Source organism: Oncorhynchus kisutch, linkage group LG6 (genome assembly GCF_002021735.2).
Source record: "Oncorhynchus kisutch isolate 150728-3 linkage group LG6, Okis_V2, whole genome shotgun sequence".
NCBI classification, from domain to species: domain Eukaryota; kingdom Metazoa; phylum Chordata; class Actinopteri; order Salmoniformes; family Salmonidae; genus Oncorhynchus; species Oncorhynchus kisutch.
In genome coordinates, this window is record NC_034179.2 from 46840928 (window position 1) to 46867722 (window position 26795).

Consider the following 26795-nt stretch of genomic DNA (forward strand, 5'->3'; position numbering starts at 1 on the left):
GACTCAAATTGTGCTCAGGTGCATTCGGTTTCCATTGATCATCCTTGAGATGTTTCTACAACTTGGAGTCCATCGGTGGTAAATTCAATTGATTGGACAAGATTTGGAAAGGCACATACCTGTCTATATAAGGTCCCACAGTTGACCGTGCATGTTAGAGCAAAAACCAAGCCACTAGGTCGAAGGAATTGTCCGTAGAGCTCCCAGAGAGGATCGTGTCGAGGCACAGATCTGGGGAAGGGTACCAAAAAATGTCTGCAGCATTGAGGGTCCCCAAAAAAAGTGGCCTCCATTCTTAAATGGAAGAAGTTTGGAACCACCAAGACTCTTCTTAGAGCTGGCCGCCCAGCAAAACTGAGCAATCAGGGGAGAAGACTGCAGCACTAAACCAATCAGGCCTCTACCATGAAGGTAGCCATCTCCACAGAGGAACTCTAGAGCTCTGTCAGAGTGACCATCGGCCAGACGGAAGCCATTCCTCAGGAAAAAGGCACAAGACAGCCCGCTTGGAGTTTGCCAAAAGGCACCTAAAAGGATTCTGTCTAGTTTGAGAAAGACACCTCACAAGTCCTCAACTGCCAGCTTCATTAAATAGTACCCGCAAACACCAGTCTCGACATCAACAGTCAAGAGGTGACTCCGGGATGCTGGCCTTCTAGGCAGAGTTCCTCTGTCCACCGTCTGCGTTCTTTCGCCCATCTTAAAATTGTATTTTTATTGGCCAGTCTGAGATATGGCTTTTTCTTTGCAACTCTGCCTAGGACAGCATCCTAGAGTCACCTCTTCACTGTTGACGTTGAGACTGGTGTTTTGCGGGTACTATTTAATAAAGCTGTCAGTTGAGGACTTGTGGGGCGTGTTTCTCAAAACTAGACACTAACGTACTTGTCCTCTTGCTCAGTTGTGCACCGGGGCTGCCCAATCCTCTTTAATTTATGGTTAGAGCCAGTATGCACTGTTCTGTGAAAGGAGTAGTACACAGCGTGGTACGAGACCTTCAGTTTCTTGGCAATTTCTGGCATGGAATAGCCTTCCTTTCTCAGAACAAGAATAGAATGACGGGTTTCAGAAGGAAGTTATTTGTTTCTGGCCATTTTGAGCCTGTAATCGAACCCACAAATGCTGATGCTCCAGATACTCAACTAGTCTAAGGTCAGTTTTATTGCTTCTTTAAAATCAGAACAACAGCTGGCTAACAATTGCAAAAGGGTTTTCTAATGATCAATTAGCCTTTTAAAATGACAAACTTGGATTAGCTAACACAATATGCCATTGGAACACAGGAGTGATGGTTGCTGATAATGGGTCTCTGTACACCTATGTAGATATTCCATAAAAAAAAAAAATACAATAGGCATTTACAACATCAATGTCAAACTGTATTTGTGTTCAATTTGATATTTTAAAATGGACAAAATAATGCTTTTCTTTTTTTTAAAGGAAATGTCTAAGTGACCCAAACTTTTGAACGGTAGTGTATGTAAATGTGATATTTATTTACAGTTGAAGTCAGAAGTTTACATACACTTAGGTTGGAGTCATTAAAACTAGTTTTTCAACCACTCCACAAATGTATTGTTAACAAATAATAAATAAATAAAGGTTTGGCAAGTCGGTTAGGACATCTACTTTGTGCATGACAAGTAATTTTTCCAACAATTGTTTAGACAGATGATTACACTAATCACAATTCCAGTGGGTCAGACGTTTACATACACTATATTGACTGTCCCTTTAAACAACTTGAAAAGTTACAGAAAATTCTGTCATGGCTTCAGAAGCTTCTGAAAGGCTAATTGACATCATTTGAGTCAATTGGAGATGTACCTGTGGATGTATTTCAAGGCATACCTTCAAACTCGGTGCCTCTTTGCTTGACATCATGGGAAAATCAAAAGAAATCAGCCAAGACTTCAGAATTTTTTTTGTAGGCTGGTTCATCCTTGGGAGCAATTTCCAAACACCTGAAGGTACAGTGTCCATCTGTACAAACAATAGTACGCAGCCGTCATAACGCTCAGGAAGGAGACGCGTTCTGCCTCCTAGAGATGAACGCACTTTGGTGCGAAAAGTGCAAATCAATCCCGGACAGCAGCAAAGGACCTTGTGAAGATGCTGGAGGACAGGAACAAAATAATCTATATCCACAGTAAAACGAGTGCTATATCGAGAACCTGAAAGGCTGCTCAGCAAGGAAAAAGACACTGCTCCAAAACCGCCATAAAAGAGCTAGACTACGGTTTGCAACTGTACATGGATGATACGTTTTGGACAAATGTCCTCTGGTCAGATGAAACAAAAATATAACTTTTTGGCCATAATGACCATCGTTATGTTTGGAGGAAAAAGGGGGAGGCTTGCAAGCTGAAGAACACCATCCCAACCGTGAAGCACGGGGGTGGCAGCATCATGTTGTGGGGGTTTCTTTGCTGCAGGAGGGACTGGTGCATTTCACAAAATAGATGGCTTCATGAGGGTGGAAAATTATGTGGATATATTGAAGCAAGATCTCAAGACATCAGTCAGGAAGTTAAAGCTTGGTCGCAAATGGGTCTTCCAAAATGGGCAATGACCCCAAGCATACTTCCAAAGTTGTGGCAAAATGGCTTAAGAACATCAAAGTCACAGTATTGGAGTGGCCATCAAAGCCCTGACCTCAATCCTGTAAAACATTTGTCTGCAGAACTGAAAAAGCGTGTGCGAGCAAGGAGGCCTACAAACCTGACTCAGTTAATCCAGCTCTGTCAGGTTGAATGGGCCAGAATTCACCCAACTTATTGTGGGAAGTGTGTGTAAGGCTACCCAAAACGTTTGACCCAAGTTAAAACAATTTAAAGGCAATTCTACCAAATACTAATTGAGTGTATGTAAACTTCTGGCCCACTGAGAATGTGATGAAAGAAATAAAAGCTGAAATGAAATCACTCTACTATTATTCTGACATTTCATTCTTAAAATAAAGTGGTGATCCTAACTGACCTAAAACAGGGAATTTTTACTTGGATTAAATGTCAGGAATTGTAAAAAAGTTCAAATGTATTTGGCTAAGGTGTATGTAAACTTCCTACTTCACTGAATTTAATGCATTTACAAACATTTCTAAAAAAACGTTTTGCTTAAGTAGATTGAGAACATCTCTTTTTTTTTAAATTGAAAATAAGGCTAACATAAGAAAATGTGGAAAAAGTCAAGGGGTTTGAATAATTTCTGAATGCACATTGTAAGTAATAAGAATGATTCGATCTCAGTTTTTGACCACTTCAATCTATCGCTTTTGATTGTTATAAGCGGGGTGCATTGTAGTGGGGAAACCTAGCCCTGCCAAATAAAAGATTCTGGAGTAATAAGCCAATAGTAGTACAGCATTTAGCTCAATACAAGGACTCCCAACAGCAGTTCCCAATGCCCCATGCATACAAGTTTACATTCCAGCCCATCACATTAAATCAGAAGCCCTGTTTACCTGGTGCTAAAATGGGTCCTTTGTGCTGATCTTGTCTACATTCTGATTGTGCCCACATTTCCAGAAATGCATCTACACATGCTATTAAAGTGTATGCAGACAAGATCAGGATAAAGGACCCATGTTAGCACCAGGTATAAGCGTGGGTGTTAACTCAACCAATGATGTAAATATGAAATTACATCATTGCTGAAAGCTGCACGTTCCTGTCAGAATCTATTCGTCTAAATTAAGATAACGGTCTTACAACTTCTGATATGGTTTGAATCAAAAGTGGTTCTGAATAGGCTACGGGTCTGGTGGACTAATGTTAGAAATGAAGACAAAACAAAAAACGGTACAGATTAAAGTTGAGGGGCTTGCGAAACCAAACACACTACAAGCTGAAAACAAATAACTTTCTTTATCAGAAGAAATGTCACCCTTTATGTTAACACTGATAAATACATGGTTTCTGTATATCAAAGCTAACCGAAGAAAGCTTTTGCTTGACAGAGAATATAATACCCACCAATGGTTTAAGACCAACAAAAGTCTACTTATCAAGAAATCCTTCAAGGATAAAATAAGCCTTCCCCTGTTTTCACATCAGTATAGCAGGTCAGTAAGATGGACCTGTATTAAAGTGCAGACTGGGGTGGGGGATGATTGCCTAAACTGACAACAGGGTTGCACGACCACAAAAACACATTCACAACAGAATAAATGACAAGGCCCCTACCACTTCACCACGCTGGCTTTACTAGCACTGAAGTTATTATTCTAGTTTGTGGTAAAGGACTGGTTTGGAGTCAGGCATGGTGTGGCACTCAACACAAAACGATAACCTAGTTCTCCCGAACCTACATGAAAATTGGCATATATATAGACTAGACTATTTATATGATATGTTCTATAGATCAGTGGCTCTGTGATTCGTCAGTAAATGTCATTTCACGCTCATCACCAGAACAGAGCAACATTCACCAGTCTCATTTCCCCATCTGACAAAATCTGATCTGAAATTGCACACACGCTGAGCATTAGACAAGGCATCGGTCAAGGCCTTCAAAACCTCTTGGCACTGAGAAAAATAAATACAAAGAATAATGGAAAAATTGATAATTGTTTGTAAAGTACATTCTCTTCCTTTCCATAAGAGGACTGGTAACTAATACAGTATGATGGTTATGGAAAGAGCAGCTTGCGAAAAACAATGTAAAGTTAGGAAGGAAAGTCTGGTATACTAAAGCAACACCTATCACTATAGGCAGTCATGGACCGCGTGGGTGACACATGAAGAGTAAAAGGAGGTGAGGGCCGCTTTGCAGTATCTCAGGGGCTGGTGTCGAAGAAATAGGCCCAAATTCGGTAGGTCACGTTGCCATGGTGAAATGGTCTGAGGGGAAGGAAGAGGAGAAAGAAATAGAGCGAGAGAAAAGAAAAACACTGCAGTCACTCTTGCTTTGGGTCCCCAAAGAGGTGGATGTTGTTTGGGGTAAGAGTGGATGCTCAAGGGAGTGGCGGGTGTGGTTTGGAGTGTAGTTGGAACCGTCTCAGAATAGGAGGGACACATTGCTGGTCGTTGTACAAAGCATGTCTACACACGCACGCACGCACACACAGTCGTCCGTCTACACGACTCAAGCTTTGCATTACCCTCTTGGCACTTTTTTTTGTAAGAGTTTGACATAATAAATTGCTCGTTCCACGGTCTCTTTCCACCTCGCCTTCACTGTCCTGCGCTCTCATTGGTCCTCAAAGCTCCAATCACACTCTGGATGTTTTCTTCTGGGACCTATGAGACATAGGAGGGCGATGTTAAATCATTATTCCAAAAGCTCCAGTTTAAACTGACCTCTACAATTTACCATACAAACCATCACTCACCAGGGCATGGTCAAACTTGAAGGTACTGATGTAATAAGCTGGAATGTCAGCAGTCGCCAGGGGTTCCGATATTTGAGCCACGATACCACACTCGTCTGACAAGGCAATAAGAATAAAGAACACATCCATGAATATCGGATATTTCAGAAATGAGGGGTATCTGGGCATTTAATGCATTCCTCACATTGCCAAGTAATATTCTGATTGGCATCACAGTTAGAGGTTTTTCAGAATCTTCGCCAAATGACACACGCATCAAACAGTGTCTACTGGTGATGTGTACTCTGCACAGAGATCTGACTAACATGTGTTAGACCTGTGGAAACCAAACTGAGAAAAAAACACAACGGTCCTACTTACCAAATCCTAAAGGCTGTCCTCCAATGCGAACCATTTTCCAAAGCTCCCCTGAAGCACTAGTGAAGAGGACATTGTTGGGAAACCTAGGAGGGAGAAAATGAATGCACATACTCATTCAATCTATAGCAATAACATTAAAAATAATGATTTGGTCAAATTCAGATTGTAGGTCAGTGGTTGCCATACGTGCTATGGTGAAAAATACATCACTTCAGAAGTGCTAAAAGCCTGATCCACTTATCGTTCCTCTTCATAGCTTCAAGACACCACTGACCTATATAAGGGATACCTTGTCAATGTAGGACAAGCCCATGATAAAGTACACATGATCAAAAGTATGTGGACACCTGCTTGTCGAACATCTCATTCCAAAAACATGGGCATTAATGTCGAGTTGGTCCCCCCTTTGCTGCTATAACAGCCTCCACTATTGAGAAAGCTTTCCACTAGATGTTGGAACATTGCTGCAGGGACTTCCTTTCAGCCACAAGAGTATTACTGAGGTCGGGCACTGATGTTAGGCGATTAGGCCTGGCTCTCAGCCGGCGTTCCAATTCATCCCTAAGGTGTTCAATGGGGTTGAGGTCAGGGCTCTGTGCAGGCCAGTCAAGTTCTTCCACAATGATCTCAAAAAATATTTTCTGTATGGACCTTGTTTTGTGCACGGGTGCATTGTCATGCTGAAACAGGAGAGGGCCTTCCCCAAACTGTTTCCACAAAGATGGTAGAATAGAATCGTCTAGAATGTCATTGTATGCTGTAGCGTTTAGATTTCCCTTCACTGGAACCATGAAAAAACAGCAGCAGACCATTATTCCTCCTCGCCAAACTTTACAGTTGCCACTATTCATTGGGGCAGGGAGAACGCTGCATTTGCCAAACCCAGATTTGTCCGTTGGACTGCCTTCACTCCAAAGAATGCGTTTCGATTGCTCCGGAGTTGGGGGCGAGCTTGGCGGAAGGCTTTACACCACTCCAGCCGACGCTTGGCATTGCGCATGGTGATCTTAGGCGTGTGTGTGACTGCTCGGCCACGGAAACCCATTTCACAAAGCTCCCGACGAACAGTTACTCTGCTGACGTTGCTTCCAGAGGCAGTTTGAAACTCGGTAGTGAGGACAGATTATTATTATTTTTTTAATTATAAAAAAATAAAAAATAATTATACACGCTTCAGCACTCCGCAGTCCCGTTCTGTGAGCTTGTGTGGCCTAGCACTTCACGGCTGAGCCGTTGTTGCTCCTATAAATTTCCACTTCAAAATAACAGCAGGTACAGTTGACCAAGGCTGCTCTAGCAGGGCATACATTTGTTGGAAAGGTGGCATCCTATGACGGTGCCAAGTTGAAAGTCACGGCGCTCGTCAGTAAGGCCATTCTACTGCCAATGTTTGTCTATGGAAATAGCATGGCTGTGTGCTCGATTTTATACACCTGTCAGCAAAGTGTGTGGCTGAAATAGCCAAATCCACTAATTTAAAGGGATGTCCACATACTTATGTATATATATATATATTTATTGTAGCTACTAATGTAGTGGTACTGTAATCCTTTTGTTCAATCCACATGTGATTAGTAATGCAGCTGTTCAGGTTACCTCTACATTACCTTCTTTATTTGCAAACCCTTTATGATTATCTATGTTTGTTTCCTAATAACCCAGCAGCAAACCCAGCAAATAAAAGTTGTCCACAGATGACTCTAAACTGCAAATTGACAGCAGTTTTGCCTTTGACGGTAAGACACCATAACCAGGTGAAAAAAAGAATGGCAGGACCACAGGAGAGCACCCACCGCTGTGTCGTCTGCTCGTCCATGACGAGAGAGATGTAGCCCTCAATCAGAGAGAAAGAGAAGAAGCGGATGTGTCCAGTGTCCTCACTAGATGCCCCAGGCTCCTTTATCCTGTAATAGAAAGTACCGTGATTCAAGTATGTCAAATCGAACCATCTTTCAACTACATTTGGTCCTGTCCAAAACCCCATTCCAACATCATCATCATCATCATCATGTCAAGTGGTCTGCTTGTCAAACTTTTCACCACTTTTTACAGTCTAATCCTAAGAATAGGGACTAGGGTTGTACGCCTGGAACCCGGCTACCGAGATTTACCACCCAAAATCCCTCCCTTTCCCGGGATAAATAACTGAGAAACTGGAAAATTATAATACATTTATATGAACAGCACGGCATGAAATTGAACTTTTAAAATGACATGCGATGTCTAAATCGGTCTTCTCTACAGCCACTGCAAGATGAATCATCAAAGCTCAGGGTGGGAACAAATAACCCATCTCAGTATGGAGCGCATTTCACAATGCATGTAGACCCATCATGGTAACCTTTTTTCTTGTGACAGGTAGACCTACATTGCTGCAGCATAGCCTGTGACATTAATGTAAAGATCAAATGAGAGTCTAATGTACTCATCTCACCTCATTTTAATTGTAAATACCTTTTTTTTATTAAAAAAATAAAATAATTTAAAAGCCCATCACTCGAATATTGTTGCATTAATCAGGGCACGTGCGAGCACTGTCACAGTCTCTCCATCAACTCCATTATATATATATATTTAAAAAAAACACTCCTTAGCTCCGAGTCCCATGCAAGAAAAGCTAGACTAGAATAGCTTGTTGGGAAGAAAATGTTGTTTTGCATTTCTAACACCAATAGACAATCTTGAAAAGGGACTATCTATTTTAAGCTGGATGTTAAATACAGCAGCCAATAGAACTCATGGGTTGTTTGAAAGAAGAGCGAACGTGCGATGGTGGTGAGGTAGGCTATTGCAGTTATTTATTCAGACCCATAACCATTCGATCTTTGCGAGAAGAAGTATAAGCCTTCTGCATCTAATTCTAGTCCTATATTATTCAAGGATGTCATTAGAATGATGAAGACAAGGACAACAAAACCTATATAATTTAACTGTTGAAAGCAAGGCAGGAAAGAAGCAACAATAAAATAAGAGTTAGGCTAATAACATTAGGGGAAATATCATGAAAGGTAGGGAATACACACACACGTCAGCCTTCTAATTATACAAATATTGAAAATAAAATAAATATTGAAATAAAATTTGCAGGCCGCATGTGCTGCACCAGAATAGCATGTTCTCTCCCTGCTTTATCATGGTTTGAACAATGTGTGCAATTTCTGTCCATATAATACAGTTCACACTCAAAAAGATTAGCCTAATGGAGCTAGTTTCATCCTAGTATGGATGTTGTACATTTAGGCTGCTGCACAACCACTATGGAAGATCCTGTCTAGCACGCCCAGTTAAATTGTGTTAAGGAGCATTTAAAAACTCTCCATGATTTAAGTAATAAGAAATAGCTGTAATTCTTGTCAAAACCTGTGTGTGCTTCATTACCATCATCCTAAATCTAAACATCAAATGATTTTGACAGATAAGGAAATTAGCTTAATACAACCTCTTTGGGCTGAGATCCCACTAACGGGATCGATATGACAGCCAGTGAAAATGCAGGGCGCCAAAATCAAAACAGAAATCCCATAATTAAAATTCCTCAAAACATACAAGTATTTTACACCATTTTAATGATACACTTCTTGTTAATCCCACCACAGTGTCCGATTTCAAAAAGGCTTTACGACGAAAGCAAACCAAATGATTATGTTAGGTCAGAGCCAAGGTCACAAAAAACACAGCCATTTTTCCAGCCAAAGAGAGGAGTCACAAAAAGCAGAAAGAGAATAATTTATCACTAACCTTTGATGATCTTCATTAGATAACATACATGAAGTCCTATGAGTGTCATGTTCGATAAAGTTCATATTTATATCAAAAAATCTCAGTATACGTTGGAGCGTTACGTTCAGTAGTTCCAAAACAATTTACAGAAATACTAATAAACATTGATAAAAGATACAACTATTATGCTTGGAATTATAGATACACTTCTCCTTAATGCAACCGCTGTGTCAGATTTCAAAAAAGCTTTACCGAAAAAGCACACCATGCTATAATCGGAGTACAGTGCTCAGAGACCAAAACAACCCTGACAGATATGTCATTTTGTGTAGTCAGAAGTCAGAAATAGCATTATATTCACTTACCTTGATGATCTTCATCATAATGCACTCCCAGGAATCCCAGTTCCACAAATGTTTGTTTGGTTCGATAATGTCTGTCATTTAAGTCCAAATACTTCATATGGCAGGTTTTTACTGCAATACGAGTTCTGTTATACTCACAGACATCATTTAAACAGTTTTAGGAACTTCAGTGTTTACTATCAAAATCCACTAATAATATATTAGAAACTGGGCCTGAGTAGCAGACAGTTTACTCTGGGCACCTTATTCATCCAAGCTACTCAATACTGCCCCCAGCCATAACAAGTTAATATAAAACTATGGTGGACAGAATGTGTTACTACATAACACAGGCTAATCTTTTCATCACACTTGTTAACTGCTCTTAAACACTAGTAAAACCAAATGCATGCTTTTCAACCGTTCGCTGCCTGCACCCGCACGCCTGACCAGCATCACCACCCTGGATGGTTCCGACCTTGAATATGTGGACATCTATAAGTACCTAGGTGTCTGGCTAGACTGTAAACTCTCCTTCCAGACTCATATCAAACATCTCAAATCGAAAAATCAAATCAAGAGTCGGCCTTCTATTCCGCAACAAAGCCTCCTTCACTCACGCCGCCAAGCTTACCCTAGTAAAACTGACTATCCTACCGATCCTCGACTTCGGCGATGTCATCTACAAAATGGCTTCCAACACTCTACTCAGCAAACTGGATGCAGTCTATCACAGTGCCATCCGTTTTGTCACTAAAGCACCTTATACCACCCACCACTGCGACTTGTATGCTCTAGTCGGCTGGCCCTCGCTACATATTCGTCGCCAGACCCACTGGCTCCAGGTCATCTACAAGTCCATGCCAGGTAAAGCTCCGCCTTATCTCAGTTCACTGGCCACGATGGCAACACCCATCCGTAGCACGCGCTCCAGCAGGTGTATCTCACTGATCATCCCTAAAGCCAACACCTCATTTGGCCGCCTTTCGTTCCAGTACTCTGCTGCCTGTGACATCTTCAAACATCTGCTATCTGAGCAGCTAACCAATCGCTGCAGCTGTACATAGTCTATTGGTAAACAGCCCACCCATTTTCACCTACCTCATCCCCATACTGTTTTTATTTATTTACTTTTCTGCTCTTTTGCACACCAAATCTCTACCTGTACATGTCCATCTGATCATTTATCACTCCAGTGTTAATCTGCAAAATTGTAATTATTCACCTACCTCCTTTTGCACACAATGTATATAGACTCCCCTTTTTTTCCCTACTGTGTTATTGACTTGTTAATTGTTTACTCCATGTGTAACTCTGTGTTGTCTGTTCACACTGCTATGCTTTATCATGTCCAGGTCGCAGTTGCAAATGAGAACTTGTTCTCAACTAGCCTACCTGGTTAAATAAAGGTGAAGTAAAATTAAAAATAAACAGGAAACACACATCCTTTCCCCCAACGATTGGTGATGATACTATGAAAGTTTATAGTCATCACAATTTCACAAAATCGATTATTAAAAACAGATTAATATCTTTGGTTTAGTACTAGTATTTTCGTCAAATGCGCCCGTCAGTAGCAGCAGTCATTTAACAGAGGACGGTGGTGAGGGGATTTGGGTGTTCCTCCTACAAACGAAAGAGAAGTTGACAAATGGCTTTCATATATGGTTCTCATCTATCGACTGGAATATGTAGTATACCCAAGTTCTTTGAGGTTTGTCTGTTAGAAGAGTGCAAGCACTACATGTCGCTGCGGTTATTTTCCCAGTTAAATTGATTTCCATACAATATGGATGTGAGTGATTAATTTGCGCACACTATTGATTACAGTAGAACAAACTAATCAATCGCTTGGAAAATATTGCTGCGTGAGCAGTTAAGGTACTAATTTAGCAAAACAAGTGAGACACGTGTCTTGGTCTTCAACATATCACACCTTATTTCAGCATATTGATTATGATTTTGAACATTTAAAACCGGTTTTGAGGACACTTGGCTATTAATTTTAAAAATCCATGACAACAGGAAGCAGCAACAGTATCATTCAACAGGATTCTACTTAAATCAGGTAAAAACTTCTGAATAAGCCCAAAAACATGCTATGGTGTTTTGATTTTAGTGAAATCATGAAAATTAGTTCATCTTGCCTACTAACAGCAGCATAACCATCCTACGACAGCCCCTGCTCAAGTCTAACCATCTTCCTAGGTTTTAGATTTCCTATGTTAAAAAAATGGTCTGAACTTGAGTAGCTAAGTGCTCCTGTGGCTGTGTGGCTGTGTGTGTGTGTGATAGTCTCTTAAAAAGAGACGGCAGATGGCCTCTGGTGACAGCCATATGTGAAACAGGAGGAGAGGGTCCTTACCCGCCTGAGTAGAACATGACGTCCATGAGCAGGGTGGCCACCGAAGGCAATGTGTCCGGGTCCAGGCTGGTCACACAGAACATGTTACTGGGGCTGGACAGAGGGTGGATGATGGGACGGGGCACTGTGAGCGAGTGAGAAAACATGTGCTTTTATTAATATGATACTGGGAGTTGTGAACATATATGCATTCAACTATTTTATGTCTCCCTCAGTTTTGAAAGAGGACATTTCCAACACTTTTACAAAAATGGCTGATCCCTACTACCCATCAAATGTCACCTAAGGAGACAAATCTAGGCAACAAAATCCCTCAACCGGCAAGAGGTTGACTTGATGGATAAGCAACAGATGTTCTGCCTGCCATATCGGACTGTGTTCTCAGGGCCTCTGTTCTGAGGCAGAACCTTGACAGCAGGTGCTGGATTGACTTACTCTTAACAAACATGTCAGTCAGCCTTGAAACATGTCAAGATGAGAACGCATTATAACAGCCATGCTACATTCAGTTTGACAGGCTGCATCATAAGAGCAAAATCATACCAGGGAGTCTCAGCAATATTCTTATTCAGGGGATGAAATACAATTCACTTTGTATCAGAGAAATCTCAAAGCATAACCTGAAACCAAGTAGGCATTACTGTATCAGAGTCTAGTGGTGCTTTTCCACTGCAACTTACCCCCACACCAGTCACCAGTGGTTAATGTAAGCTCTAGTGATATTGGGTTTAATCTATCATCAGAAAAACATTTTAATAACATTCAAAAAACGTTTTTTCCCCTTCAGAATAAAATAAAAAATGAAATATCCTTGGAATGTTCTAACGATCACCAAAATGTTGTGCACACCATCGAACCACCACCACATAACATTCCCCAAACTTTCTCATTAGGTTTTCGGGTAATGTACACAGAACAAACATTAAGTTAAAGTGTGGGACCAATGTTTCATGAGCCTAATTTTTTTTTAAATCCGAGAAATGTTCCATACGCACAAAAATCTTACTTCTCTCAAATGTTTTGCACAATTCTGTTTACATCCCTGTTAGTCAGCATTTTCTCCTTTGCCAAGATAATCCATCCACCTGACAGATGTGGCATATCAAGAAGTTGATTAAACAGCATGATCATGACACTGGTGCACCTTGTGCTGGGGACAAAAGGCTAGTAAAATGCCAGAGATGTCTCAAGTTGAGGGAGCCTGCAATTGGAATACTGACTGCAGGGATGTCCACCAGAGCTTTTGCCAGAGAAATACATGTTAATTTCTCTACCATAAGCCACATCCAATGTAGTTTTAGAGAATTTGGCAGTACGTGCAACCGGCCTCACAACGGCAGACCATGTGTAACCATGCCAGCCAAGGACCTACACATCAGGCTTCTTCACCTGCGGGAACATCCCAGACCAGCCACCTCGACAGCTGATGAAACTGGGTTTGCGCAACCGAAGAATTTCTGCACAAACGGTCAGAAACCGCCTCACGGAAGCTCATCTGCGTGCTCGTTGTCTTCACCAGGGTCTTGACATGACTGCAGTTCGGCGTCGTAACAAACTTTAGTGGGCAAATGCTCAACTTCGACGGCCACTGGCACGTAGTAGAAGTGTGTTCTTCACTGATGAATCCCGATTTCAACTGTACAGTGCAGATGGTGTTGTGTGGGTGGGCGGTTTGCTGATGTCGATGTTGTGAAAAGAGTGCCTCATGGTGGAGGAAGGGGTATGGGCAGGCATAAGCTAGACAAGAAACAAATGCATTTTATCAACAGAAATTTGAATGCACAGCGATACCGTGACGAGATCCTGAGGCCCATTGTCGTGCCATTCATCCAGCGCCATAACTTCATGTTTCAGCATGATAATGCACGCCCCCATGTCTCAAATAACTGTACACAATTCCTGAAAGCTGAAAATGTCCCAGCTTGCATACTCACCAGACATGTCACCCATTGAGCATGTTCGGGATCCTCTGGATCGAGGAGTATAAAAGTTTCAGTTCCCACCAATATCCAGCAACTTCACACAGCCATTGAAGGTAAGTGGGACAACATTCCACAGGCCATAATCAATGGATTTATTTAAATTGACTGATTCTCTTATACGAACTGTAACTCAGTAGAATCTTTGAAATTGTTGCATGATGTTTGTATTTTTTGTTCAGTGTAATAATGTACAAATATTTTTAGAACATACAAAAAGGTCAAATAAGGGGTTCTTATATATATATATATATATATTTGTCTTGTTTCACTGCATGTACAAATGGGTAACCTGTATGAGTGTGAGGTGTGAAATGGAAATGTGTTTTTTGCATATCCCAACTCTCATTGAGACAACCTTGGCAGGGCCGTGCACAGACCTTTCAGGGGACAAGTGCTAAAAAGGAGAAAAAAGGGCACCCCCACGAGGAAAGCAAACTACTTTCAAAAGTTTTTTTAGCATATGCCTATTTAGTTCTGTAACACACCCACTCATTAACGACTCTTGGAAGATGAGTCCAAATTAGGACTAAAATCACAAATGGTAAGCAAGCCTCCTAAAGACATGATTGACATCAGGAAAATGTAGGCCATCTACTAGTTAGCTAGCTAAATAATTGTATTTTCAATGCTCTTAAATAATAACTTCATAATATTTCATAATCTACGGCTGGCTGGCTTGTGTGGATATTTTAGTATGTGATGGTAAACTAGTCTAGACTCCTACCTGTGTTCAGTGCTTAGTTTGTTAAATAATTATTTTTAAACAGTGCCAAGATGGAGGTTCAGTGTCGTCAAAACAGCGCCCTCTGTCAGTCATCTGGTGTATAGATAATTGCTTCTGAACCATGACGCTGTAGTCTATTTCTGGACAGCTGAAACAAAAACCTAGTGACGATTTGAACAAACATTCCAGGCCATTAAGGCTACAACCTTCTCTGCCTGTTGTAAGCCAATGTTTTCAATGATGATGAAAAAAACATTAGACTGTGTGTCTGTGTCTTGCATTTGTTTGATATGCTGCCTAGCTAGCTAGCTACATGCAACTCCTCACTTGAGTTTTGCATTGCGGCAACAAAAAAAAAACTATCGGCGAGTTTGTATGAACATGTTGATCAATTATTTTGTGTACAACATGTAAATAGCTGCATGTAGCCTCCCCTCCTGAAAAAAATAACATGAAATCGCACTTATGCTTAATATGGCCTTCAGAGGCATGGAATGCAATAGTTCTAACATGTTGTTTATGCCAATTGCAAGCTCCCTCAAAACTTGAGACATGGTAGTGGTAGTGTTTTGTGACAAAACTGCACATTTTAGAGTGGCCTTTTATTGTCCCCGGCACAAGGTGCACCTGTGTAATGATTGTGTTGTTTAATCAGCTTCTTGATATGCCACACCTGTCAGGTGGATGGATAATCTTGGCAACGGAGAAATGCTCACTAACAGGGATGTAAACAGATTTATGCACAATATTTGAGAGAAAGCCTTTTGTGCGTAGGGATATTTTATGTCAGCTCATGAAACATTGGACCAACACTTTACATGTTGCGTTTACATATTTTTGTTCATTATAATACATTTTTTCACATGCAAATAGCATTTTTCGGTTGGCCTTGTACTCAAAGCATGCCATTCCATAGAGAAGCATTTATTTTTCAACTCAAAGCAATGAGTCCAATCTGTCCTCCATGACAACAAGATAAACAGAGAAAGCTAATAAGTCCTTCATTTTTGGGTTATGCTCAGGTAAAACAATTTGGCTACTCTATATTTCCGAGTCCTATTCTTGAAGATCATTGGCATGACTGGGAATCTGACAGACTTGGTTTTTAATGTAAATATTACAGCCTTGTATTATTATTTGTACTAGAAAGTGATGGTTAGAAGAAGCCTACATTTATGGTCAGCTATGTAAACTAACATTGATTTAACCTGCAATAAATGAATTGATTCAATTGGTAATATACATTATTGTCAGCTAATGCCTCTTAAGGGGAAAGTAATCCAAAAGTAACGGAAAGTAATTCAATTATGTTACTTAGTTTGGGTAATCCAAATGTTATGCTACGGATTACAATTTTGGACAGGTAAGTAGTAAACGTTTACAGATTACATTTAGAAAGTAACCTACCCAACGGGACAGTTTTTGACAAAACCTAACAAATGTTCTGGGAACTTTCACAGAACCAATTTTGGTTCGCTGGGTAAAGACTTGTGGCGAGCAGAAAGACTGTTGCTTTGTGAGAAGGTGTTTAAAGTTCACAGGCATTATGTAAATGCAAGCTGAAAAGTACCCAGGGCCTTGTTTTGGCTGAAAGTCAAAGCAGGTCCGCCGGAAACAGAAAAGTTGGAGACTTTTGGCTAAACACTGGGCTAAATCCTCAGACTACTGAGCCAAGCCGTACTGTGCTGACCATGGTTACTTCGTCCCATAGTTGCTGGAACTGTACTGTAAAGGACAATGTCAAAAGTAAACATCTGAGCAAGCACAGTACAGTTTGTGTCACACGATAATGTGAAAAAGGGCTAAAATGTAAGTCTTGTATATTGTGCCTACCAAGTTTAGGCTTGACAAAGCCATTGGTGACTCCTAGGCTGTTGGCGGCTACGGTCTCTCCGTTGACCACCCTCATCAGGGTGAACTCAGAAGACAGGGTGTGCATGACCATGGGCAGGTCCCGCTCTCGAACCTGACAAACACAACACCATCAACAAGTAGGCTTCAACCAAAACACAACACTTGTTACAACCGGCAAATCTAAAGGTTAAGAGTTTTATAAAAACTCAGAATAACATTTGAACGGTTGATTCAATTACATCAGAAAGTAACTCACATTTTCACTTCAAAAGACCAAGTTGAAACCGCACTCATCAGGGAAAAGAAACCATGGAGTCCCAATAACAAACAATTCACTGAAATTTCAAAAGAACTGCATATTGCTTAGCTTAACACCTCAAGTGTAACTAAAAGAAAAAAGGGGCCCGTGGCTACAGCAAACATTAATAAAGCATTTTAGGTAGGCACTGCATGTCTGACTAGCAAAAGGTTTGGGCCACCAACCTCCCAAAGGAATGCAATGCTTTAAAAGGGTGGAGACGGTCTTCTGCATCAAAATCTAATTTCAAAGTGAAATGAAATGCCCCAAATAGCTGTCCATTATATGGGCCTAATGCAAAGTTACTGTGTCAGTTCCATTTACATTTTTCATTTAGCAGACGCTGTTATCCAGAGCGGCTTACAGTGCTTCATTTGTAAATCGGGAGGCACCGGAACAAGAACAAAAAATGAGCGCAAGAGGGGGAGGCCTGGGGTGTTCTGAGGTACCAGAATGGGATTAAAAATGTTTTAACATTAAAAAATTTTTAAAACACCTTTATAATAAAGCATGGCGTGCATATCATCGCATTTGAGTAGTGGAATAGAGCAGTAAGAGGCACCTGCAGAAGTCGCCACACGGGGAACATTTTTAGTAGCCCACGGTCTGGAAATATGTGGCCTTTTATTAATGCATTTCATGCAATTCTATGTTAAATAATTAAAATAATCATAGCATGATGATGAGTTGGTTATTTGAATCAGCAGTGTAGTGGTGGTGGTGGTGGTGGGGGGGCGTGGAATCCTGCTCTAAATGACTGCATTCGGGTTGGGTCCTACCGTTCAATACTCAAATACTCATTCAAAATGTTTTTTTTCTTTTAATAAAAAAAAGAGGTCTTCCTCAGAGCCTCAAATAAAATCAGACACAGTGGGAGAGAGATACACAGAGACTGAGAAAGAAAGCATGCAAGATAGAAACAGAGAGAGTGAGTAAGACATCAAGACAAGTAGACAGATTGATGCAGAGAGCGCAAGCGAGAGAAATGGAGAGAAACGATTGAGAGACGCAGGTTGTTTCTTCCTTTTCTTTAGAGCCAGTGATTAGGCCGTGGCTGGGAGCAGCTGGCGGAGGGAAAACAGTGGCCATGAATGTTACCGGGAATTCCAGCAAGAGCCTGAGCCGAGACTGATCCTCTTTAAATATCTACTGCCAGATTATCAACTATTTTTTATTTCCTTACAAAGGCTACAGTTATTCAGCAGACCTTGTGTTTTCTTCTCTCCCCCTCTTAGCACGTAATAAAAAGACTCCCTATGGCCAAAAAGGCCTGGCATGAGGAAGGACTGGTGTAATTAAGCAGCTCGTCAAATCAAAAGTGCTGCCCAGGGAGGTACTGTAGATAAGCTGCTATTGTCTTTTCATATCGAGCTAAATGGAAAAACAGTTACAGGCCACAAAGTACAAGTGGGGGAATACTACACTAAAATGGCATGTTTTGTAGGCCATTTTCCATTATCTATGTATAACAGCAGGCTACCTTCAATCCTCTCCACTGGACCACTGGTAACATAACAGGTAATGCAAATTACCATGTTCAGTAATACTTGCAGGAATAAGCAGCTAAACTGACAAATACAGCGAGTTATTTTGGTTCTGTACTCCAGCATTGGATTTGAAATTATACAATGAGGTTAAAGTAACGATTGTCAGCTTGAATTCCATTCATATCAGGTGAACACTTTTTGTACATAGTCCCCCACATTTTACTGGGCCAAATTCACGGTATTAAAGTTTAGTATTTGGTCCCATATTCTTAGCACACAATGATAGTCCTGAATGATGAGTGAATAATGATGAGTGAGAAAGTTGATGAGTGAGAAAACGCACAAATATCATGACTCCAAGACATGCTAACCTATCACCATTACAATAACAAGAGAGGTAGCATTTTTTGGTGGGGTATATTATTTGTGCGTCTTTCTCACTCATCATTATTCACAATTTATTCAGGATTATCTGTAATCATTATATTCTTATTCACAATAAAAGTAACTTCAAATGTGCACAATACATTATTTACCATTCATTTCTATGGGGCAAAAAATTATCTGAAACAACCAAAACAAACCGCAAATGCATCCAACAAGATTGTAGAGTCACAAGCTTGATGTAATCATTGCGTACTAGGAATACCAAACTTAAGTGAATTTGTCCCAATATTTTTGGCCCACTAAAATAGGGGGACCATGTAGAAAGTGCTGTAATTTCTAAACAGTTCACCCGATACCGATGAAAAGACCGTCAAAAGCCGACAGTCTACACTTTAACCTCAGTTATTGTATAATTTCAAATCCAAAAGTTGCTGGAGTACAGAGCCCAAACAACAAAAAATGAGTCACTGCCCCAATACATTGAGCTCACCGTATGTCCTCAAACTGAATGGGACTGAGGATCAATAAATGAGAGGAGAATGATGCTCCAACATGCTCATGACAAATGCCAATAACCATGTTTTTGTAATTTGCTGGCTGATATCTTGCATGTGTTCCTTGCAGAGTTGAGGAAGGCATAAAACAGCAGTTCTAAAGCATAATTTACACAGTAGGTGCAAGAACGCAACATGGCAATCCTGTGTACTTGCATCAAGTCTGCAACTGCGGAGCTGTCCACATATGCATAGTTTTAGTACGCAGTATCACCATTTTGTGCGCCCATTTGTCAGTTTCACGTTGTCGACTACGAAGGGCACGGATCAATTTCCAAAAATGCTGCTTCGGGGGGGGGGGGGGGGGGGGGGCTGACAGACAGACTCAGTTGTCTCTCAACTTACTGATGAGAGTTAGAATAGTAGAATACACCAGGTGCACCATTTCGAAATTTGGTCGTGCGTCAGCAGTTCCTCTTGTTTTGTCAGCCAACTCAATTAGCCATGTCAGCTAACATTTTTTATTTATTGGTAAGTTAGTCTAGCCAGCTATCATGGCCGACACAGGGCACATGACCAGAGGCCCTGACCTCCAGGGAGCCCCTATTGATTGTGTTAGTCACTCGCACTCAGGTGTCATATTAACATGGCATAAGTCATGTCCAAATGTGTAAAATAGCAGGAAATTAGCTTTAAAACTTGCTAAAGTCTCTACCCATGGCAAAATGGATAGAATTTCAGGAAATTAGCTGTAATTCTGAAAATAAATCCTCTGTGCCCAATGGAAAACTTTGTAGAATAGCAGGAAATGTACTTTCAAACAAAAAAATGTTCACTCAGGGGCTAGTAAAAATGTTTTGCCAGCAAGGTGGTGGGGCCCCCAACATTTAGTTTAACTGTACAAATGGATTGATTGCACAAATCAGTTGACTGCATGTGTTTGTATGGTTATGGGAATGCAGACCCACTGCAGCCACTTACATTCGGTGACCCCATCAAAGTTGCCCCTGAGGTAGGGTATAAATTAGGCTAAGAGAGGTCTGTAGTGGAACTGCACTCACCAGGATGAAGTCCGTCTGATAGGTAGACAGCATAAACACAGAGATGTTGTGGTCTGCCAAGGGGGCGATGACAGACTTGGCTATTTTGGTGACTCCAATTGGCTGAGAGTTGGTGGTGCTCCCACCCCCCGACACCACATTGAGAGCCAACCACGTGGCTTCGGCGACACTAAGGTGCTCCGACTCAGGCAGTTCTGAAATCAGACAAGAAAATGCTGTTAAAGGTGTGGCCCCAGATGTATGCGTGTCTGTCAGTGGCCCCCTTGGTGATAAACGAGGCCGCTAACAGTGTCGCCGGACTCTAAATGCCCCTTATTTTACGGATTATTGTTTGAATTTCTCCTCCACTGATGAGCTGGAGAAGGCATTGTCAAGCCTGGGTGCTATTAATATGAGAGGGGTCTGATTTGGAAAAAGACCTGAGTCCATTGCTAAGAACAATAAGATATCACACATGACTGACCATGCTTACTTATTCCATCATAAAATCAATCATGTGTGGAGAAAAACCTTGAAAGAAACCTTGTTAATAAATCAACTGCATTTATGAGTGTCATTGGAATAATAATTCAGAGCAAAGCAAAAAAAAGCTAAGATTTGTCAAATTAATTTATTGCGAAACAAGTGGAAAAGGAAAAAAAGTCTTAAGAGATTCTCCAGTACTTTTGTATAATTTTTTTTGCCAGTAGTTCTGAAAGTAGCGCTCACGAGCCAAAGGTGTTCCCCGAAAATCTGATTTGTGCACCATGTTATTGCTCTCTCTGCTGTGGGTGCTCGCTCTGTTTTTTACACTGCTGCTACTCAGTTTATTATCTATGCATAGTCACTTTACAAATGACCCTGACTAACCTGTACCGCGCACATTGACTCGGTACCAGTACTACCTGCAAATAGCCTAGTTATTGTTATGTCATCTTCTTGTGTTATTTTTTGATTCATTTTTTAAAAAACTTTAGTTTATTTAGTAAATATTTTCTTAACTATTTCTTGAACTGTACTGTTGGTTAAGGGCTTGTAAATAAGCATTTCACAGTAAGGTCTACACCTGTTGCATTTGGCACATGTGACAAATACAATTTCATTTGATTCTCTGCTCTGCTGTGGGTACATCAAGTGCATCTTGCTAGCAGTAACACATATGGTGTAAACTTGAATTGCTATGGGCCTGCCCACGTGGGAGGAACTTGTACAGCTCCCAGAAAAAAAAGAGTCCCATTTCAAACTAGGGATATTGTGGCCAATTGAGGTAACACAGTAATTCTGCTCATAGATTATGTACAACACATTGACACAATCAGCCCAAAGCGGGAGGTTAAAAAAATACTTAGTCACTAAAGTTCCAGAGATTGTCTTGAAAAGGTATTAGAAATACATTAAAACATAATAATGTTAACATAAACACCCCTGACAACTAATATCAACATTTATATAGTGTAGAATAATTATAATGCCCCCCCTCACCCCATTTGGCCCAAACAGAGCACACTAGAGTTGATAACAGTAATGTACTGTACTGAACTCTACTGTAATGTACTGAACCTTACTCTACTGTGCTGTGCTGTATTCTGTTGTCCAAACTTCTGAAACAGAAACGTCTATGATTGGTTCAGATTTGGTCCAATCCACACCAACCAAATTTGGTCTTGTTTGGTGGTGGATCTCATTAAAATAATGAAGAGAAAGAAACTCATACTCATAATTGTTGTGATGTACAAATTAGGGACCCATCATGAAATTACGTTGCCGCAATTCTGTTACCAGGTGTATATTCACTTACTGTAATTCAATAACCAAAATATATGTTTTTCAAAGTCAAGGTGTGAAAACATTGGTCAAACTGAGGGAGATAACCAAAATTCTGTTATCATCTGCACAGTTCCTGTAAACGTATACTGAAAATATAACAAATACACAATGTGGTTGAGTGAGTTGAATCCATGTCATTAGAGGTAGTCCTTGTGTAGTAAACCATACAACTCTATTCACTTTTAAATCAATGTTTGTTTGGCATAGATTTTAAGTGAAAAATCTGAGTCTCAGCGCAATTCCATTCCAATTAATTGCTCACATACAGGTAAGCACAATAGAAACTTCCAGCCAATCTACAGTAGAATACCTGCACCTGTTTCGCCACGCAGAGCTTCTAGTATCCATGGTGACCAACAAGGGTCACCCTGGAAACCAGTCTAATGACATGGATTCAACTCACTCAACCACAAAGCCAAGTCAGTGACAGCTTGGCCTCTGTTAACCCATAATGGCAAAGGGGGGAGAACTGATGGCGCAATATGTGATCAAACATCAGCAGCCAGTCAAGATACGAGTCATTTGAGAAAATCACAAGGCTACAATTTTTTTCCTGTGTTCTGATCATGGTTTCCACAGTAACCTTAAAGATCCAGAGGTAGAGCCTACAAAACCCACCTTTGAAGCCTTCCTCGTCGACGATAAGAGTATAGTCCTCCGGAGTTTCCGTCAAACTGAAAAATTTGCATCTGGAAACAAGAGGATGTTTTACAGTGAATAACGTGGTTCATTATGCTACTTGTAAATCACCAGTTATTTTCAACAGAACATATTCATAATCTAAGATAAATTATAAAAAATGGGAAGGAGTTGTTAATTGTTTGTAGGCAATAAGGAAGCTTTAAACTTTTCCCAGAAATTACCTCATTGAACAATGCAGAGGAGCAAAATCATTTTGTTAGCTTAAAGTATTGTGGTTCCATGAGAAGAAAAATAAGATTAATATTATATCATATGCCTATCGCCTAGGAGTATACTAACCATTCAGTCAACTCAGCCAACATTGATGATGACCAATTAGCAATTAAACTTCCGTACAACCTCCAAGGAAGCTGAGAAAAAAACAGCTTGCCCTGGTCAGACAGAAATACTCAGTCTGAATCTAAGGTAATCAGCCTCCAAACAATCTCTGTGACCCCCACATGGCCCCCAAAGTTCCATCTTGAAAGAAAGCAACACATCCATACACTCAATGCAGACAATTTGTGTGATCACAAGACAGAATATCTTCTTTTTCACCATATTTAATTACATATGGGCTATATTTGAGGGCCATCAGGTCAGACACAACACAGAAATATGCCGTGGTGTTTCTCAGCTCGAAATAAATCCAGCTATTTCTTACATTTCATTCCTCAGTTATGAGTGATACGAGCTCCATGCAGTTGTGTAAACCTTGTTGCCAGAGGAATTGCAAAACCAGAGAGATGTTTTTTTTATTTTATATTTTTGCTCCCTGCATCTGTCTATGCAAACATACCCAATTACATGCATCTCGAGTTGGGACTGCCAGCAGCTGCTGCAGACATTTATGCTGATCATAAAACCTGAACCAGCTCACAATTCTGGGAGAGAGGAGACACTGGTTGATGAGCTATGATTGTTCAATTCAACCCAAACCTCTCTTAAATCGAGGGGCACCATTGATACTTGTCAATTGTGGAAAACAGCGAGTCTGGTGCCATGCGTCATTTCTTGAATGATGATGTGCATCATCGCCTAAATGCTGAAGTGGCCTACTTGTCCCAAACATCTCCTGTTGTCATGTCATCTTATCTCGAGTGTCCTTGGGTTGGCATGATGGAGAGCTTTTCTAATACTTATGCATAGAGAAATGGTGTCTCACCACCATTACAAAAGAGGAGACTCAAGATTACATTCACCTTCAGTACGACGTGGCTCTTTTCCACTATTGGATGTGTTAATTTAAGGTTTTAAATTGATGAAAGGATGCTAATCTAGTGATAGCCTTTAGAGAATGGCTCTCAAACTCCGTTCCTGAGAGCTACCATCCTGTAGTTTCACTCCAACCCTAATCCGGCATATCAGGATTATTACAACTGGGGTTGGAGCAAAAACCTACAGGAGGGCAGCTCTCCAAGAACAGGGTTGAAGAGCCCTACGTTAGAGTGATGTTTTGAAGTTTAGGTCTACCTCATTAATCGTGGTGCATATGTATTTGGAAACTGCTGTCAGAACACACGTGTTTCATTTGATCTCTAATTTGTACTTTTCTTATCTTGAAAAAGGCTAGATGAATCTGAGGTATTGTGCAACATGGCTATGTCCTCATTAAAGTATTGTAGTAGTAAGAAGTACTTTGTTTCTTGCATTGCTCATGAACAACTTGAAAAATATGTTAGATAGGGTGAAGGCGTCCACACAACACAATGCCACAGGTGTCTCATGTTGAAGGAGCGTGCAATTGGCATGCTGACTGCAGGAATGTCCACCAGAGCTTTTGCCAGAGAATTGAAAGTTCATATCTCTAACATTAGCCACATCCAATGTCGTTTTAGAGAATTTGGCAGTATGTCCAACTGGCCTCAAAACCACAGTATGGCATGGTGCAGGAAAGCAGTTTGTTGATGTCAACGTTGTGAACAGAGTGCCCCATTGTGGCAGTGGGGTTATGGTATAGGCAACCAGCCTCAACTTCGCACAGCCATTAAAGATTAGTGGGACAACATTCCACAGGCCCCAATCAACAGCCGGATCAATTCTATGCGAAGGAGATGTGTCACGCTGCATGAGGCAAATGTTGGACTCGCCAGATTCTGACTGGTTTTCTGATCCATGCCTCTACCTTTTTTTAGGCATCTGTGACCATCAACAACATTCTAGGTGGTAAGTAGCTTGCAAGCCACCCCCTTGTGTTTGTGTGGCTCCACATTTTGTCAGCATCACTCACATTCTATATGAATGCAAGGCACTTCACATGGAGCTTCTTCTAGGGGGAGTTTGTTTCAGGCTGTTAAACACCCCTGAACAATTAACACACCCTTACTTGACTCGAAATTTGAAGCTATTACAAAAAGTACTGTCAAATCTAAAAGTACTTTATAAATAAATATATTAGTGACTCACAAATGGTATTAATTCCATGAATTTAAAGCTGCAACAAAGCCAATATGAGGACAGTAATCTTCTAAATAAAAACACTCCATGATGAAAATGTATATTACATTCTCTGGACATCTACCTGTTTTTCAAGTATTTTTTAGGGGTCAGCGGGGAACACAAAAAAAGGTCACTGAAAGGTGGAGAGGAAGTTGCCCCGAGGACAGTTTGGTCAACATAGGCTAGCCAATGGCCTTTCCAACCTCATGTGCCCTTAATGTATGGATCCTCACAACAACAACAAAAATACTTGCCTTCAACGTGTGTCCGTCCTGGTGCAGTCATAACGCAAAGATCTTTGTTGGAATGCAAAACGCCTATTGCAAATATTCTCAGTGGCATTCCAATAATCGTATAACCATCGGAGAAAATATCCTGGCTATAACCTGCCCTGTCCTCATCATGCCAGGTTAAATTAATATAAGGATCTTAACATTGTTATTGTGATCCCTTAATCGCCTATTCAAATAATTAAAAACAGAAAGCCTCCAGTCAAGAACACAACCACCGGTCAAGCGCAATCACTTCTTCGGCAGCCGATATAATGGCTTGAGGTGCTAACATATCATGATTGCAACATCGCAAATTATGTATTAGGCTCCTTCCCGGACTACTTAAATGCCGGCTGTAGGCCTATATACGAATGCCTCACGCAGCCGGTTCAATTTGGATTTCAAAGCAACCACCTCCCTCGGATAATTTTACAGCTACACACACACACACACACACGAAAAACAACACCGCAGAGTTCAAAACTAAGCACGTACACACACCCCTTCACGTCGGACTACAAAAGCTGAAAATGTTCATACGAAACTAAATAGCCTACTGAATTTAAAGAATATGCTACTGAGAACACTCATTGACACATGCAAAAACAACAGAGCAGGCATTTTCATTGAAAGCTAAAAGGATAACTGTACTGAAAACAACTAAAATTGCACCGTTTTGCTGCACCGATCGGCTACATAATCCAGTCCCACACGTAGTTTTCAATACGTAAAATTTTTACGTAAATGTTCATATCTATATAGCTACTTACCTTGTTTTAGAGGGCAAGAAGGCGAGTTTGATTAATCCATGAGTGCAAATCTGAATGCCCTCTTTTGCTATACTCGCTACTTTCAAACTGTGTTCTAAAATATGCAACTCCATCTTTTGCGTCTTCTCATTTGACGAACATCTAAAAAAATAAAATAAAAATTATATCCTTTCTAATCTAAATAAATAAATATACCTATGCTATATAACTAGAGCGTATAAAACCCGTGAACTGAGCAGAAAACAAAGGAGGGAGAAGAAAAAGTTATCCACTTAGGAAAAGAGTAAAAGAGAGCAAAAGACAGAAGCAGGGTGAAATAAAAGAAAGCACAATGAAGTAAACAGGGAGGAAGAAAATTGAGAAGGACTGTCGGTCCGCGTGTTTTCTCTCCGACAGGGATTGGAATCGTCCAGCAGCTG

General features: G+C 40.7%; 1 protein-coding gene across 1 annotated transcript; it reads right to left on the reverse strand.

Annotated features, from left to right (window-relative positions):
- Positions 1 to 3847: 3847 nt before the first annotated feature.
- Positions 3848 to 26795, reverse strand: LOC109892924 (cytosolic arginine sensor for mTORC1 subunit 2). The gene is made up of 9 exons (XM_020485808.2): positions 26377 to 26795; positions 22833 to 22903; positions 20409 to 20602; positions 16661 to 16793; positions 12122 to 12245; positions 7486 to 7596; positions 5693 to 5775; positions 5333 to 5427; positions 3848 to 5240 (listed from the first exon to the last, which is right to left on the reverse strand). The coding sequence occupies exons 1-9, from the start codon at positions 26487 to 26489 to the stop codon at positions 5175 to 5177; spliced, it is 990 nt and encodes a 329-aa protein (XP_020341397.1). The 5' UTR covers positions 26490 to 26795; the 3' UTR covers positions 3848 to 5174.